General features: G+C 36.7%; 1 protein-coding gene across 4 annotated transcripts in view; it reads right to left on the bottom strand.

The window, feature by feature from the left end:
• The window catches only part of NEO1 (neogenin 1), a 226,811-nt gene that overhangs the window by 124,252 nt on the left and 83,344 nt on the right, over positions 1-19,215 (bottom strand). For all 4 annotated transcript variants that reach the window (XM_058542026.1, XM_058542028.1, XM_058542027.1 and 1 more), the window contains exon 5: positions 11,280-11,416. In XM_058542026.1, coding sequence (XP_058398009.1) covers positions 11,280-11,416 — 137 coding nt within the window. The remainder of the gene's footprint in view (positions 1-11,279; positions 11,417-19,215) is intronic.

The following is a 19,215-nucleotide window of genomic DNA, read 5'->3' as shown; positions in this document are numbered from 1 at the left end:
ATCATATTTCATTTTATTTCATGTGGATAATTCCTCATCTTTTCCAGAATACCTGCACGTTCTCTCCTGAAGGTAGTTAGTTACCATGGAAATAAGGCTATTGTAGTTCAGAATAAATTTACATAACTATTAAAGAATTATTTCAAGCATGTAAAATAAGGGACTTATCTGAAAGCTAACACGACTACTGATGTGATAAAAATCTAAGAAGAACTGCAAACCAATCCAAGATGATTCAGGTCCCAATATGGGATTATAAAACAATTGTAAAGAATTTTCTAAATTACAGCAATGGCTTCAAAAATGTAAATTTTATAAGGTGCAATTGTGAAATATTCTGGATCTAGATGGCATACTACGAAAATGTCCCAACATCATATCCATTTGTTGTCAAATAAGTAGTGTTAGGCACTATATTAAGTGCTAAGGATCTAAAAGTTGACAAGACCCAGTCCTGTCCTCAAGGAACTCAGTCTGGTAGGTGAGAAAGATGCACAAACTGAAAAAAATCTTAAATGCAACCAGTAAAGAAAGGTATGTACAGGTATATGAGCAAAATTAAAGAATACCTACCTAATGGAAGGACGTGGGGAAGATGGATACAGGGATGGGAGTCAGCAGGAGCCAGTGTCAGAGATTTCTGAGGAAAGCCAGGGAAGAGGGTGGAAAAAGGAAGGGTCTAAGCAGAAGGGACAGCACAAACAAAGGAAGTGCATGGGGTTTCTAGAGGCTAGGTGTTGCCCTTGAAATTAAAATACCTTGAGAGGCAATGGCAATACCGGACCAAGCAGACTCAGATTCTAGTTCCCTCTCTGCTTGGCATTTATTTTATTTTATTTTTTTTTAAAGATTTTATTTATTTATTTTTCCCCCAAAGCCCCAGTAGATAGTTGTCTGTCATAGCTGCACATCCTTCTAGTTGCTGTATGTGGGACACGACCTTAGCACGGCCGGAGGAGCGGTGCGTCGGTGCGCACCCGGGATCCGAACCCGGGCCGCCGGCCGCGGAGCACACGCACTTAACCGCTAAGCCACGGGGCCGGCCCTGCTTGGCATTTAAAAGAAAAATGACCCCTTCAAGGTGAGTAAACATCCAGTATTCTGAAAATTACATGAAGACCTCAAGAGGAAGATATGTAAGGCTTCTTGCTAAGTGGTTTGAGGTAATTTTTAAAAGAAAGTCAAAGGATATGATCCAATTTACACTATAACTTTATGACACAAATCATACCTCTTACATGTTGCTTTGAAACCTTAATTTTCCTCATTTAATATATTCAAAGCATTTTATCTTGCCATTTGTCTTCTAAAATACGACTTTTGTTGGATGCACAGTATTCTGATATATGGATAGACTACAATTTACTTAAGCAATCACCTATTGTTGGTCATTAGGTAGTTTATAATTTTTCTCCATTAAATATATATCACTCCAATAAATATATACCATTGCAATTTCTATGCCTAAGTCTTTGCACACATCCCTGATTATTTCATTAAAACAAATTAATAGAAGTGAAACTGCTAGTCAAAGGATGTGCAAGTTTTAAGGCTTTTGACTATAATACCAAACCGCCCTCCAAAAAGGTTACACCAATTTGCACTACTACCAGCAATGTATGAGAACCCCCATTTTACTATAATTTTGCCAAGAGTAGGTTATTATATTAAATATAAACTCTTCCTATAGGCCAAAAAAAAAACGCTACTTTAATCAGCATTTCTTCTACTATTAGTGAAGTTGAACTCTTTTCAGGACAACTGTCTCTTTTCATTTCATTTTTGTAAATAGACTATTTTACCTTTCCCCTTTTTTCAACTGAGGCATTCATTTGGTTCTTGTTAATTTATACACCACTTGTATCTACTGCAATTATTTTTCCAAATTTTTAATTAAAGGATTTTGATCACTTTTGCTACTCTGAAGAATGAATTTGAAGAGGAACCAGGCTAGAACCACAGAGACCAGTTAGGATACTACTGCAGTAGTCTAGGAAAGAGATTAACTGAACTTGAACCAGGGGAATAAAAGCAAGGAGAAAGAGAACCTAAGGAATTGGATGTGGGAAAAAAACAAAAAAGATCAAAATGATCAAGAATGATTCCCATGTTTCTAGCACAAGTGAGTAGGTGGGCAGTGATACCACTGAGATACAGAAAATCAGAGGAGAAAGATTTTGAAGGAAGAATGTTAGGTTCAGTTTTGGATATGTGAAGTCTGAGGTACCTGGAGGACATCCAATTGGAAATGTCTGAAGCTCAGCAAGGGTTCTGGTCTAGGAATTTGAGAATTACTGTTATGTAAGTTACACCTGAAACCATGAGCATGAAGAGTAGTAATGGGTTGAAGAAAGAACTCTGAGGAACACTAATATTTCACTGAGCAAGGTGAAGAAAAGATGCCCGTGAAAGAAAAACAGAAGGAATGGACAGAGAAATAAAAGGAGAAACAGTATAATACAGTGTTGTTACTAAGCCAAAGTAGTGGAGCATGTCACGGGATTAGAAGTAGACGAAGGGATTCAATCAATGCATAGACTCTTGAACTATGATGGCAAATAAGAATTATGAGGGTTTTTAAGCAGCCATTTGGAGGAAAGCTCATCTTTAATAGTTTCAGTATTATTTTTTAAGTTTTATGTTGGCTTATAGAAGGGATCAAAAGGTCAAGACTGGGAATTAATAAAGATGACAAAACACTGTTTATAAACATACATTTTCATGAAGGTGGCAATTATGACCTCAATTATATAAGTTAGGGTAACGGTTCATCTTCCTCCAGAATAACCTTTTAGGAGATTTTTTTTTTAATTCCTATTTCTTTTACACTAGAAGTCTCTGAAAAACAAGGTGCAAAGGAAAACATGCATAATAAAATAACCACAAACATCAAATCATTCTAATTGTCACATTTCACAATTTCATTATAGAGTTTCATTCATTCAGTAATTATTTGCTGATAATCTACTGTGATAAAAAATTATTAAGACCAGTCCCTGTTGATAAGGACCTCAGTCTAGTAATAGTGGGAAAATGCAAATAAACAAATCAGTGAGAAGCACTACTGGTAAAAAGAGAGCTATTCTAAGAGACATAATAATTACCTGAGGGTGTGAGGATGGTTATGAAAAGCTTCACAGAGGAGTCAGGTGAACTAATCTTGAAGGACTATCAGGAAATTTTAGCTGGGGGTGAGAGGACACAGGGGACTAGAGCTATCAGATAGCACAGTATGTTCAGGAAACTACATGCAGTTTGGTAAAGATGACTCCATTTCCATCCCAGGTTCAGATGGAAGAGTGCCAAAAGCTTATTTAATTAATTCTTATATCAACTCATTTAACTGATAAAAGAAACCAAGACACAGGTAAGTTAAATAACTCAGCCAAGCTCACATAGCTAAGTAAGGGACAGAAATGAGACTGCAAGGCATGCTGGGGCCAAAGACCGCTCTTAACTACTTCTCTGTGGTGCCTCCCAGTTAACACTGAAAAAGTCGATTTCACGTGAAGGGTCTGGTTGTGTTTTCTACATATGCCATAAGGAATTTGCTTTTATCCTAAGCCAAGAGAACTAAGAGTTCTAATAGATGAGAGCAGAATTTTAGGTAACTAATCAAGAAGGGAGTGAAATCATGAAGAAGACTGGCAGAAAAGGGGAAACCAATGTCTTAATGTGGATAGAGACCAGACAGGGCAGAAGAGAAGAGCAGGAGAAGGAGAATGATGTTAGGCTGTGACTTCAGAGGAAGATGGCAGAATTTAAAACTTCAGTGATAGATTTGTTATGAGCATGGATAAAGTCAAGGAAGTGGCCAATTTAGAATTTATCAATCTGTCCCACAAAAACACAAATGGAAAAATTTCTTTTTTGCGGGGGGAGGAGAGATGTGTATCACAGACTATTACGAATGTTTTAAGAGAAAAGGAAAAATTCCTATTTTAAAAAAAAAACTCATGACCCATTTTAAGTGTTATCAACAATCTGAGATGACAGGAAATACACGATGGCTAATTCACGTCACAGCAAGTGTAAAAATCCCAGGCGTTAATGATAAAACAATAAATTTGAAATATTTAACAGATGAAGAATGAACTTATAACCTTTTCTGCATTAACACTCACTATGGCATTTCCTGTAGCTACAACTTCTTAAAAAACAACAGAAGTCAGACAGGTATGACTATATATATAAAAATAACTATATAAATAAATATTATATAAATATATATAAATAATCTCCAATCACTTCTCATAAACTGCTTTCCCCATCAGAAAAAGAAATAAATACTTTCAGTTATGGGACAAAGTTTAAAATAAAAATTTCCAAATTTTTTTTGTACATAATGACTTCTTATCTGTAAACCATAAAAAAGAGATCTCATGTGACACACATTAACAGTACAGCTTGAATTATTAACCATCACTCAGATTAAGTAACAGAACATTAACACACCAGAAGCCCTGTTGTGCAACATTCAGTCACTACCCGGCTCTAGTCCAAAAGTAATCACCATCCTGATTTCTAAAATCATAGATTAGTTTTGCCTATTTTTGAACTTGATAAAAATGGAATCATACAGTATGTATTCTTTTGTGCCTGGCTTCTTTTCTTACAACGGTGCTTGTGAGATTTATCCATGTTGTAGAACGTAGCAGTGGTCTGTCAATTTTCATTGCTGATAATATGCCATTGCATGATCAGAACACTATTTATCCATTCTACTGTTGATGGATGCTTGAACTGTTTCCAGTTTTAATTTACGTGAATAAAGCTGGTGAGAATATCATTGTGGATGTTTTTTGATGCATATATTTATACATTTCTGATGAGTATACTCCTAGGAACACAACCACTGTATCATAAGATATTTGTGTGCAGTTTTAGTAGATTCTGCCAAACATTATTCTAAAGTGAATATATCAATGCAAAGTCCTAACAATACTACACTGGAGTCCCCAGGGCTCCTCATCCTAACCAACACCTGGTATTGTTAGTCTCTCTAATTTTAGCCACTCTGGTGGAGGACAGTGGTATTCATTGTGCCTTTTATTTGCATTTCTCTGAAAACTAATGATAACTACTTTTTCAAATACTTAGTAGCCACCTGGAGATGATCTGTGAGGTAGCTGTTCCAGTCTTTTGCCTATTTTCTACTGGTTTGTCTGTCTTTGTTTACCTTATTGATCTGGAGGAGTTCTTTATCAAGTCTACATCAGGGGTTGAAACTTTTTCTGAACGGACTAGACAGTAAATATTTTAGGCTTTTTGGGCCGTGTGGTCTCTGTCACAACTATTCAACTCCTCTGTTGTAGCATGAAAGCAGCCACAGTCAATACATAAATGAATGAGTGTGACTGTGTGCCAATAAAACTTTATTTATGGACAATAAAATTTGAATTTCATAAAATTTTCATATGTCACTAGATATTATTCTTCTGATATTTTTCAACCATTTAAAACTGTATAAACTATTTTAGCTCACAGGCTGCACAAAAACAGCAGTTGGGCAGATTTGGTCCACAAGCTGTAGTTTGCCAACTCTTGGTCTAAATAAAGACCTTTGTCAAGTTATATACGTCTTGTCAGGTTTTTCAATGTTGTTATTTTTTTTTACAAAGAACCAACTTTTGGCTTTGCTAAAACTCTGTTTTGACTGTCTGCTTTCTATTTCATTAATTTTTGCTCATCATTATTTCTTTTCTTCTATTTTCTTTGGGTTAAATTTGCTATTCCTTTCTTAGCTTTTTGAGATGGATATTTAAATCACTGATTTTTCAGCCCTTCTTCTCTTCTAATCTATGTACTTAAGGCTATAAATTTCCTCTATGTATCCCATAAGTTTTGACAGGACATATCTCTATTAGTTCGAACTATTTTCTAATTTTCATCATCATTTCTTTTCTGACTCATAGGTTATTTCAAAGTGATTCACTTAATTTCCAAACACTAGGAGATCTTCAAGTTACCTTTTATTAAGTTCTTTTTTGAAGATCTTCAAGTTTACTTTTTTTGTAATTAATTCCAACCTTAAGTCTACAGAATTTCAATTCTCTGAAATTTGTTAAGATTTGTTCTATGGTCAGTATATGGTATATTTTAGTAAGTTTCATAGGCAAGTATTAAAAAATAGAGCTTATTCATTTGTTTGGTACAGTATCCTATAAACGTCAATTAGTTCAAGTTTGTTAATTGTGTTGTTCAGTTCTTCTGTAACTGTTTGTGGTATTATTTTGTTTGTTTATTTTGGTCCACGTATCCTATCTGTTACTGAACTGTGTTAAAATCTATCACTATGATTGTAGGTTTGTCTTGTCTACTTCTCATTGTAGCTCTGTCAGTTTTTGCTTTTCATATTTTGAGATTCTGTTATGAAGTACACACATATTTAGAACTGTTTTATTTTCCTGGTAGACTAACTCTTTTTAATATGAAATATCCCGTTTTATCTCTAGTAATGCATCTTGCCTTTGCCTGATATCTACACTAGTTTTTTCCACTGAGTTCTGGCACAGTTTATCTTTTTCTATCCTTTTAATTTTTGAATTTTCTGTATCCTTATATTAAAGGTGTCTCTCATACAAGCAATACATACTTGGGTTTCAATTTCTTTCCAATCTGACAAACACCGTCTTTTAATTAGAGTAGTTAGTCCATTTACAATTACTGATATATTTGAGTTTAAATCTACCATCTCACTATTTGTTTTCTATTCTACATTCCTTTTTCCTCCCTTTATTACTTTCTTTTGGAATATTTTTTAAATTTTTAAAATTTTCTTCCTCTATTATCTTGTTAGTTATAAACTGTTCTATTATTCTTTCAAGGCTTCCCATGGAAATTACAAGACTCATTCTTGCCTTATACTAACCTCTAACATAAAGTAGTACTTTCACCACTTCCTGGACACTGTAAGAACCTTAGAAGACTAACTCCATTACCTTCCTCCCGACTTATACCTTTGTTGTGTATTTTAATTATATTTTAAATCTCATAAAACATTATTGTTTTATATAGCGAATATTCACTTAGATTTACCAAATATTTAACCTTTCCTTTGCTCTTTATTTTTCCTTCATCACCCAGCTTCCATAAAAAATACTCTCTATTGAGGCCGGCCAGGTGGTGTAGTGGTTAAGTTTGCACACTCCGCTTTGGCAGCCTAGAGTTTGCGGGTTCGGACCTACACACCGCTTATCAAGCCATGCTGTGGCAGGCGTCCCACATAAAACAGAGGAAGATGGACACAGATGTTAGCTTAGGGCCAATCTTCCTCAGCAAAAAGAGGAGGATTGGCAACAGATGTTAGCTCAGGCTAATCTTCCTCATACACACACACAAAAAAAATACTCTCTACTTGATACGATCAAAGCCATCAATGTTTTGCCTCATGATTTCTGCATCTAAAGTTTTGTTTAAAATAATCTTTTCTTGCTCCTAGGTGACAAAGTTATTCTCCTGTGTTTTCTTCTATTAACTGAACAGTTTTACCCTTCAGATTTCAGTCACTATTGAACCAAATGGAGGTCATTTGTATGGGGGTCACTGTTACATAGAAATTCAATTTTTTTTCTCTATTATAGGAAGCCATTTTCCCCAGAATCATTTATTAAACAATTAGTCCATTCCTCATTTCTTCCATTGGTCTATTTCTCAGTTCTTGGGACAATACAATGCTTTCTTTTTTTAATCATTGTGACTTTTTAATATGTTCAAACATCTCGTAGAGCAAGCCTCTCACTCGTTATTTTCTAGCTAACTCAGCTGTTCATGGGCCTTTATTCTTCCATATACTTAGAAGAAAATTTTCAAGTTCCTCAAAGAATCTGTTAAGAATCTTGATTCACATATGCCAAATTTATACATTAATTTGGGGGTAAATGACATTTTTAATGTTATATCAACCCATCTAAGAGCATGAAATATCTATTTATTCCAATTATCTTCTATGTCCTCTATTACAGTTTAATTTTTCCTGACAAAAGTCCCATATATTCTTGGTAAGTTATATTTCTAGATATTTTATAGTTTTTTCCTATTGCAAATTTATCTATTTTAAAATTATTTTATATTAATTATTGCTGTTATAGAGAAATACTTCTGGTTTTGATAAATTTACCATGTCTGGCAAAGCTGCCCAATGCTGTTTTTATTATATATTAGTTTGTCTGCTGATTCTGTTGGTGATTTCAGGTAGACAATCAAATCATCTGTTGATAGAACAATTTTATCTCTTATTCCAATTTCAACATCATTATTTCTTTTCCTTTTCTTACAGTACTGGCAGAACTATGTTAAATAGTAGAGATAATTGTGGTCAACCTAAACTTTTCTGTCTCTTCATTCTTTCATTTTCTGAGAGGAGTGTGGTAAAATCTCTAACAATTGCTGATTTATCTACAGGCATACCTTGGACATATTACAGGTTCAGTTCCAGACTACTGTAGTAAAGCAAATATCACAAAAAAGTGAGTCACACAAGTTTTTGGTTTCCCAGTGTATATTCAAAAAAACTATGTTTACACTATAGTCTATTAAGTGTGCAAAAGCATTATGTTTAAAAAAACAACGTACACACTTTAATTAAAAAATACTTTCTTGCTAAAAAATGCTAACCATCATCTGAGCCTTCAGCAAGTCATAATCTTTTTGCTGGTGGAGGGTCTTGCCTCTACGTTGACGGCTGTTGATGGTCAGGGTGGTGGCTGCTGATGGTTGGGGCAGCTGAGGCAATTTCTCAAAATAAGACCACAATGCAGTTGGCAGCATCAATCAACTCTTCCTTTCATGAATGATTTCTCTGTAGCATGTGATGCTGTTTAACAGCATTTTACCCACAGCAGAACTTCTTTCAAAATTGGAGTCAATCCTCTCAAACCCTGCAGCTGTTTTATCAACTAAGTTTATGTAATATTCTAAATCCTTTATTGTCATTTCAACAATCCTCACAGCATCTTCACCAGGAGTACATTCTATCTCAAAAAACCACTTTCTCTGCTCATCCATAAGAAGCAACTCCTCATCTGTTAAAGTTTATCATGAGATTGCAGCAATTCAGTCACAGCTTCAGGCTCCACTTCTAATTCTAGTTCTCTTGCTATTTCCACGAAATCTGCAGTTTCTTCCTCCACTGAAGTCTTGAACCCCTCAAAGTCATCCATGAGGATTGGAATCAACTTCTCCCAAACTCCTGCTAATGTTGGTACTTCGATGTCTTCTTATGAGTCAGTGTTCTTAATGGCCTCTAGAAAGGTGAATCCTTTCCAAAAGGTTTTTGATTAACTTTGCCCAGATCCATCAGAGCAATCACTATCTATGGCAGCCATAGCTTTACAAAATGTGTTTCTTAAATAATAAGACTTGAAAATTGAAATGACCCCTTCATCTATGGGCTGAGAATGCATGTTGTGTTAGCAGGCATGAAAACATCATTCATCTCATTGTACATCTCCATCAAAGCTCTTGGGTGACCAGGTGCATTGTCAATGAGCAGTAATATTTTGAAAGGAATCTTCTTTTCTGAGCAGTAGGTCTCAACAGTGGGCGTAAAATATTCTGTAAACCATGTTGTAAACAGATGTGCTGTCATCCAGGCTTTGTTGTTCCATTTATAGAGCACAGGCAGAGTAGAGTTAGTATAATGCTTGAGGGCTCTAGGAATTTGGGAACGTTAAAGGAGCATTGGCTCCAACTTAAAGTCACCAGCTGCATTAGCCCCTAACCAGAGTCAGCCTGTCCTTTGAAGCTTTGAAGCCATGCATTGACTTCTCCACTCCAGCTAGGAAAGTCCCAGATGGCATCTTCTTCCAATTTAAAGCTATTCTGTCAACACTGAAAATCTATCTTAGCAAGATCTTCTGGTTAACTTACTGCTTCACCTTGCACTTTTATGTTATAGAGATGGCTTCTTTCCTTAAACCTCATGAAACCACCTCTGAGAGCTTCAACCTTTTCTTCTGCAGCTTTCTCACCTCTCTCAGCCTCACAGAAATGAAGAGAGTTAGGGCCTTGCTCTGGATTAGGCTTTGGCTTAAGAGAATGTGGCTGGTTTGATCTTCTATTCAGACCACTAAAACTTTCTCCATATCAGCAATAACGCTGTTTTGCTTTCTTATCATTCTTGTGTTCACTGAAGTAGCATTTTTAATTTCCTTCAAGAACTTTTCCTTTGCATTCCCAACTTGGCTAACTGGCACAAGAGGTCTAGCTTTTGGCCTATCCCGGCTTTTGACATGCCTTCCTCACTAAGCTTAATCATTTCTAGCTTTTGATTTAAAGTGAGAGACATGCAACTCTTCCTTTCACTTGAACACTTAGAAGCCATTGTACAGTTATTATTTGGCCTAATTTCAATATTGTTGTGTCTCAGGGAATAGTGAGACCTGAGAAGAAGGAGAGAGATGGGAGAACGGCTGGTAGGTGGAGCAGTCAGAACACACAATATTTATCAATTTAAGTTCACCAGTTCATGGTGATCTGGGACACCTGGAAGGTTTAGTTCACGTTTCTTGTCTCAGAAGGCTTTTTCACAAAGACCTCTATTCTTTGACCCAGAACTGTGTATCTCCTAAGTGTTATGTTCCCTCCTTTTGGGTAAATAGATCACCCAGGAAGGAGGGCACTATGGCTCTCAATGTAATGTGGTCATCTAACAAGATAATAGAGAAAGAAAATTTTAAAAATTTAAAAAATATTCCAAAAGAAAGTAATAAAGGGAGGAAAAAGGAATGTAGAATAGAAAACATTGAGAGCCATAGTGCCCTCCTTCCTGGGTGATCTATTTACCCAAAAGGAGGGAACATAACACTTAGGAGATACACAGTTCTGGATCAAAGAATAGAGGTCTTTGTGAAAAAGCCTTCTGAGGCAAGAAACGTGAACTAAACCTTCCAGGTGTCCCAGATCACACCCTTCCCCACGCTACTACTACAGATAATAATAACTGACTTCGAGCTCTTACCATATTCTAGTCACTATTCTGGGAGTTTTACAAGTATTAATTCTTTTAATCCCCAAAACAACCCCAATGAGGCAAGTACTCTTATTATCTCCATTTTACAGATGAAGAAAATGAGGCTCAGAGAAGTTAAATAAATTTCCTATAGTTACATAGCTAGGAAATAAAAGACCCAGAACTTGAACCCAAACCCAAACTGTCTAGTTTACAGCTCAGGCTTTTAATGATTATGCTATATTGTCTCTCCTGTATTAATGTTAAACAATTAGCAAATGCACAAAGTACACACGATTTTTCATTTATACAGGACACATTTACATACCTTGTACTGTAAGCTCTGCTTGAGCTTCAATTGTCTCATTTCCATTATCAGCTATGCAAAAATAAGTCCCAGCATCATCCTCAGTGACATCACTAATCTCCAGACTACCACCTGCCAGCAATACCAATCTTTCAGAGCTGCATAAAAAAATATTGATACATCTCAGAACTAGGAAAATAATATCTGAGAAACTCTCCACATAAAACAGAGAAAACACTTAAACAATATTATTATTTATACGGCTGTAGATGGACTGAGACTAACATAAAATTATCAGAATTTAGTTTAGTCCAATTTACTGTGCTCATATTTTACACGCATATCAAAAATACAAATCAAAATGTTAAAATGAATTATCTCTAACATTTATAATTATTCCCAAAGGATACCACTTTTGTGACTAATTCCACTCCCCAAAGCCCATCCCTGCCTCCCTACGCTGCCCAATTTTTTTTTGCAAATTGTGTAATTTTGAAGTCTGGAATCAATCTAAGAGTCACTCCACCACAGCTATGCCACACTGAGATGACTAACAGAGAAGGCAAAATGTCAGACCACAAACAGTCAGTTACGGGGTCACAGTGCCTACTGAAAGTTTCCTAAGGTAGCCTGGCTAGGAATGGGAGGGAAAAGGGAAGGAAAGGGAGAGAGGACAGCTGCCAGAGAGCAGCTCCTGGGCTGTGGAAGCTGGGCATGAATCAGCCACCACCGTGCCGTTATCAACAAAGATGCAAAGATGCTGATGATTACTAACCCAACTCTACAGAGTGATTTAAGTCTACTTAAAGAAAAATACTTAGAGAAAATAAAATGATCCTATAACATGAAGGAAGAAATCACAAATCTTATTCTGATCAACTTTTTATAAAGTGAACAAGTTTAGTTAGTTTGGGGAGTTACAATTTTATTTTTATTTTGAGGTTCTATGTCTAAACTGGTTTTCATAGGCAGATTTTTCTCTCAAATCTTAATAATGTTACATTTCCTGTCTGTATCTATGCTCAATAAAAAAGTTATGATTATAATTTGGCTTTTCATATAGAATTTCTGATGGGAAAAAAAATCAGAGGAAATGACTATTCAATCTGTGCCGCATTTATAATTCTCATCCTTAAGTAAAGTGCTATTCTGGCTTAAATTTCAGTACACTGTAAGTTTAGGTAATTAGTCTTCCGGAATCTGATAAACAAGATTAAGTTTCTGGAGAAAGAAAGAAGAAACCAAGAATCAGGTTTGGTGATTTCTCTAAGAAATACCCCGCAAGGTGATGACTAAACTTTTACCAAGTGGCATTCCAATTTGAAACATCATTATGCCCTCAAATCCCAACTTGATGTGATGGGATAGAGAAGCAGGACAACATAGAATAGAATAGAGCAAGAATTACTGGGCTAAAATAGAGAGATAAGAAAGGGTTTGGGTGCCTCACAAAACAAGAAAAATTTACAAAAATTAAAATCTTGTATTTTATCCTTGGAGAAAATCACTACTAAGCTTCAGAAATGGAAAACAATGTTCACAAATGGGAAATCAGCAATATATACATGATAACTAGTTAAGAGGAACATAATTTGAAACACTACTTGGTATAGTACTTTTGAAATTGAGATAGAGTAATTTATATCTAATAGTTATACAAAAAAATATTCCCAATACTTGCTATGCCTCATATTGGCCATAACCAAGTGCCAGTACAGAAGTCAATCTTCCTTAACGGAGTCGATTTTACTCCCCATAAAAGAAGCCTGGGAGGGAGAATGTCCATTAGCTTGGCAGAATTCATTTAACTTGTTCAGATAACTATATGATGGCTTATAGTAAAATGACAATCAAATCTTTAGAACTCCAAAATTCAAAGATGCAGGCATAAGGAACAGTATGTAAAAAAGTATGCATGGTCAACGGATGCAAGTCAAGTGTTGCTGGACACAGTGATTGTATGTGTGCGTATGTGTCCTTGAGTAGCCAAGGGTCAGTCCAGGAGAACTCGGTGTGCTAAGGAGACCTATTTTTTTGGCCAAAGGGAAAGGCTTTTAAGCAGGTGAATAACACGATCAGATTTAGTGAAGAAACAAGACGAGTGAGGAAAAGACTAGGAGCAGGAAGTTTGGTTGTAAAGTTATTGTAATGGTCTAGAATTAAAGAGAAAAAGATGAACTATGATAATAACAACAGGGGTAAAGAGAAGGCAAAAAGTATTAACCCCTCTTAAAAAAAGCTGGATGATGAAGGTATGGAGACGGATTGATTAATTCAATTAATAAATATTTATTGGTGTCACTATATGTGTCAGGGAGCAGCTGGGGATGCAGCAGTGAGCAAAAACACAATCAGTGCTGTCAAGTAACTTACTGGGAAAGACAGACACAAAAGACAATCATTCTAAAAAATGGTATACCAAGAGAACCTGCCAGGAAATTAGAAACAGATCTTCCTGACCAAAGTAACCCTCGAGCTGAGATCTGAAGAATGAGTAGGAGCTAAGTGATAATGAGGGGGAGAAAAAGATCTCAGAAAGAGAGACTAGCACATGCAAAGGAACAGTGGCAGAAAGGATCACCAGTGTGGCAAGGTATAAGAGAGGGAAAAAGAAAGAAAGAGGAGGGGCCGGCCGTGGCTTAGCGGTTGAGTGCGCGCGCTCCACTGCTGGCGGCCCGGGTTCGGATCCCGGGTGCGCACAGATGCACCGCTTCTCCGGCCTCGGCCGCGTCCCACATGCAGCAGCTGGAAGGATGTGCAGCTGTGACATACAGCTATCTACTGGGGCTTTGGGGGGAAAAAATAAATAAATAAAAAATCTTTAAAAAGAAAGAAAGAGGAGGATAGAGTCAGACCACACAAGGCTTTGAAAGCCATTTTAAGAATTTGAGTCTTTAACCAAAAAACAAAGGAAATCCATTAAACATTTTTATAAGTGGGTGGGGTGCTGAAATGATGTGGTGAGATCTGAGCTTTGAAAAGACTGCTCTGGCAGGAATGTGAAAATGTATTTGGAGGGAGTCCAGAGCACACGTGGGAAGAACAGTTAGGAGGCTATTGCAGTAACTGAGGTGACAGTTGATAGTAGCTTGGAATAAGGTGGTGGCAACATAAATGGATTTCAGAGACATTTAGGAGGTAAAATGGCAAATCTTGTAGATGGATTAGATAGAGAAGCTGAGAAAGAAACACATATCCAAGAAGAGTCTTAAGGTTAGGGCAATAAGTGTGAAGGGGGAAGCAAAAAGAAAACTCTTGTTTGATTTAGGTTTGTGTGTATTGTTGTTGTTACTTGAGTGAGAGAGAGGTGAGCCTTTTTATGGAGAAAGAAGAGCCAAGAGAGAAGGAAAAGTCTGAAAAGATTCATAAAAGTGTTGGAGAGGATGGAAAGTAAATAAGATCTAGAGCATAAAAGGACTTCTTAAACACCTCTTCCTCTAAAACAGCAGGAAAGGGAGGAGAGGAGAAAGCCAAGTCTTATATACTCTCTGGCACAAAATTTATTCTCACTTGTTTTTTTCTTTAGTTAAACTTTTTATTTTGAAGTAACTGTAGATTCACATGCAGTTCTAAGAAATAATACAGAGAGATCCCATGTACCCTTTACCCAGTTTCCCCAATTGTAACACCTTATAAAACTATAGCACAATATCACAACCAGGATACTGACATTTCCATCACCACAAGGATCCCCATACTGCCCTTTTATAGCCACATCCTCTTCCCTCCATTCCCACCTCTTCATTAACCCTTGGCACCCACTGATCTGGTTCTCCATTTCCGTAATTCTATCGTTTCAAGAAGAATGTTATATAAATACAATCATGCAGTGTCTAACCTTTGGGGATTGGCTTTTTTCACTTAGCATAATTCTCTGGAGATTCATCCAAGTTGTTGCATGCATCAATAGTTCATTTTTTTTACTGCTTAGCAGTGATTCTACAGTATGGATATACCACAGTTTAACCATTCACTCAATGAGGGACATCTGGGTTGTTTCTAGTTTGGGGCTATTATGAATAAAGCTGCTATAAATATAGATGTACAGGTTTTTGTGTGAACATAAGTCCATTCCTATGGGATAAATGCCCAAAAGTAAATGTTAGGTCATAAGGCAGTTGCAAACTTTAAGAAACTGCCAAACAGGTTTTCAGAGTGCCTGTACCATTTCATATTCCTACCAGCAATGTTAGAGTGATCCCATTTCTCCACATCCTTGACAGCATTTGGTGTTGTCATTTTTTTTAGTTAGCTAATCTGATAGTTTTATGTAGAGATAACTCACGGTGGTTTTAATTTGCATTTCCCTAATGGCTAATGATGTTAATTTTTCTTATGCTTATTTGCCATCTGTATATCTTTTTCAGTGAAACATCTACTCATGCCTTTGCCCATGTCCTAATTAGATTATATGCTTTTTTTTACTGTTGAGTTTTGAGAGATCTTTACACATTGTACATACCAGTCCTTTGTTGGATATGTGGCGTACAAATATTTTCTCCCACTCTGTAGCTTATCTTTTCATTCTCTTAACAGGGTCTTTCATAGAGCAAAAGTTTTTAATTTTGATGAAATCCAATTTTCAATTTTTCCTTTTACAGATTATGCTTTTGTGTCAAATCTAAGAACTCTTTGCCTAGCCCAGATCCTGATTTTCTCCTGTTTCTTTTCCAAAATTTCATTTTGCACTGTACATTTAGGTCCATGATGCACTTTGAGTTAGTTTTTTGTATGAGGTAAACTTTTTTTTTTTTTTTTTTGCTGAGGAAGATTAGCCCTGAGCTGACATCTATGCCAATCTTCCTCTATTTTATATGTGGGTCACCACCACAGCATGGCTGATGAGTGGTGTAGGTCCACACCCAGGATCCAAACCCGCAAACCCGGGCCACTGAAGTGGAGCACGTCAAACTTAACCACTAGGCCACAGGGCCAGCCCCGAGGTTAACTTTTTATACGAGACTTAGGTGGAGGTTCATTTTTTGGCTATGGATGGGTGTCCAAGTGCTCCAGTAGCATTTGTTGATAAGCTCATCTTTCCCCTGTTGAATTGCTTTTGCATCTTTGTCAAAAATTAGTTGGGCATTTTTGTGTGGGTGTATATCTGGATTCTCTATGTTCCACTGATATACGTGTCTGTCTCTCCAACACCATCGAGTCTTGATTACTGTAGCTAAAGAGTAAGTATGAAAATCAGGTAGACTGATTCTTCTCATTTTTAAAAAATTTTGTTTAAATATTCTAGTTCCTTTGTTTTTCCATATAAATTTTAGAATAATCTTGTCTATATCTACAAAAAATCTTGCCAGGATTTTGACAGGAATTGAGTTAACCTGTATATCAATTTGAAGAGAACTGACATCTTTACCATGTTGAGTCTTCCAATCTACGACATGGCATATCTCTTCATTTACTTAGATCTTCTTTGATTTCTTTCATCAGCATTTTGTAGCTTTTAGCATACAAAGCTAATAAGTTTTGTTAGATTTACACCTAAGTATTTCAGTTTTTTCTGAGTGACTAAATGCTACTGTATTTGTAATTTCAGTGTTCACATATTTATTGCTAGTATATAGAAATACGATTTTTATGTCTCTCTTGTATCTTGTGACCTTGCTGAACTCAGTTCTAAGAGTTTTTTGTGGATTCTTTGGGATTTTCTATGTAGACAAACATATCAACTGCAAATAGGGACTGTTTATTTCTTCCTTTCTGATGTGTGCCTTTTCTTTTTCTTGCCTAATTGAACTTGCTAGAACTTCCGGCACTCTGCCAGTGAATTTCCTTAACTGGTTCCTGATCTTAAGGGGAAAGTACTGTCTTTCACCATTGAGTATGTTAGCTGTAGGTTTTTTGTAGATGTTCTTAATTAAGTTATTTTTCTGAGGGTTTTTTTTTAAATAATGAATGAGTGTTGAATTTTGTCAAATGCTTTCTCTCCATTGATTGATTTGATCATGCAGGTTTTTTTCTTTAGTTTGTTAATATGGTGAATTACATTGATTACTTCTGGAATATTGAGTCAGCCTTCCATCCCTGGAATAAACCCCACTTGGTCATGGTACATATGACTTTTTATACATTACTGAACTTTATTTGATAATATTTTGCTAAGAATTTTTATGTTTATATTCATGAGGGATATTGGTCTATAGTTTTCTGTTTTTTGTACTATATCTAGTTTTCATATCAGGGTAATACTAGCTTCAATTCTTTCTATTTTCTAGAGAGACTGTAGAATTGGTGTTAATTCTTCTTTAAACAATGGTAGAATTCTCCAGTGAAACTATCTGGGCCTGGAGACTTCTTTTTTGGGAGTTCTAAAACTACAAATTTAATCTCCTTAACGCTTAGAAAGCTATTCAAATTATCTATTTCACATTGGGTTAGATGTGGTAGTTTGTTTTTCTGAGTGAGTGGTTGTCAAATTTACATATGCACAGCTGTTTATAGTATTTCCTTATTATCCTTTTGATGTCTTCAGGGTCTGTAGTGGCAGCCCCTGTTTCAGTCCTGATTGTTTGTGTCTTCTCTCTTTTTTTCCAGTCCAGTGATTCTTTCCTCTGTCCCATCCAGTCTGCTGCTGGGCCCCTCCACTGAATTTTTATTTTGGTTATTCTCTAGGTTCAAAATTTTCCATTTAGTTCTTCTTTAAATCTTCTATTTCTTTGAGGAGACTTTCTATTTCTTTGTTGACATATTCTATTTTTTTCATTTGTTTCAAGTGTGTTCATAATTGCTTGTTAAAGTATTTTTATGACAACTACTTTAAAATCTTTGTCAGATAATTAAAACCTGTCATCTCAGCGTTGGCATCTATTGTCTTTTCTCATTTGAGATTTTCCTGGTTCTTGTGATGAGTGATTTTCAATTGAAATCTGGATATTTGGGTATTATGTTATGAGGCTCTGGATGTCACTAAACCTTCTATTTTAGCTGGCTTCTTCTGACACTGCTCTAGCAGAGAAAGAGGGAGGTGCCACCTCATCACCGTCAGGTGGAGACAGAAGTCCAGGTTCCCCACTCAGTCTCCATTAATACCTAAGAGGGATGGGGGGACTCCTCATTACTCCTTAGCAGGGCTGGGAGTTCTGGCTCCCCACCAGGCCTCCAGTGATACTGCCCCTGGCTGGGTGCAGCAGGAGTGCCTCACTACTGTTCCCCACATGGCATCCACTGACACCATGAGGTGGGTGCCTTGAGATAACGGTGGTGAAAGTTCTGACTTTCCACTAGGCCTCCTTTGATACCACCTCAACGGGGAAGGGAAGAAAGTAAGGAGTGTCTCTTAGTGCCAGGTAGAATAAAAGTCCAAGCTCCCCATGTGGTCTCCACTGACACAGCAGGGGAGGGGGCCTCCATACTGCCTGGTTGGGATGAATGTCTTGGCTCCCCACTTAGCCTCTGACACCATACAGCAGGGAGGCTGGGGGACCTCATTACAACCTGGTGAGGGTACAAGTCTAGGTTTCCCACTTGGCCTTTGCTGGCATGGGTGAGGGTGGGGCCACAGTTTCTTCTGCGGTGTTTGGCTGGAGTAGGAGTGATTATAGTCTAGTAGTTTTTGTCTTGCTAGGCTGCCCCTTTCCTGGTCTTTTGGTTAGAGAGAGCATACTTTTGTTAGAGCTTTTTTGTATGCGCCTGTTGGTGCTTCCAGGTTGCCAGCTTCTTCAGCTCAAGGTGGGATATATGAGGCAAAAACAAAACCCAGGGAGCTCACCATCATGTTGTTCCTCAGGTCCCAAGGTCCCTATCCAGTCAATCTTCCTCTCTCCATCTTTCAGAGTCTTCTTATGTTTGTTTTATATATAATGTCTAGGGTTTTTAGTCATACTTAGAAAGAACAGGGAAAAATACATCTATTCCATCTTCCCAGAAATGGAAGTTCTCCACTTGTTTTTTAAATAATCTAATTTTCCTACTATTGTCAATTGTAATAACATTAAGCATTTTTATA

The sequence above is a fragment of the Diceros bicornis genome, chromosome 5 (genome assembly GCF_020826845.1).
Source record: "Diceros bicornis minor isolate mBicDic1 chromosome 5, mDicBic1.mat.cur, whole genome shotgun sequence".
Classification (NCBI taxonomy): Eukaryota; Metazoa; Chordata; class Mammalia; order Perissodactyla; family Rhinocerotidae; genus Diceros; species Diceros bicornis.
Note: the sequence above shows the minus strand (reverse complement) of the source record. Positions and strands in the feature narration are given on the sequence as shown.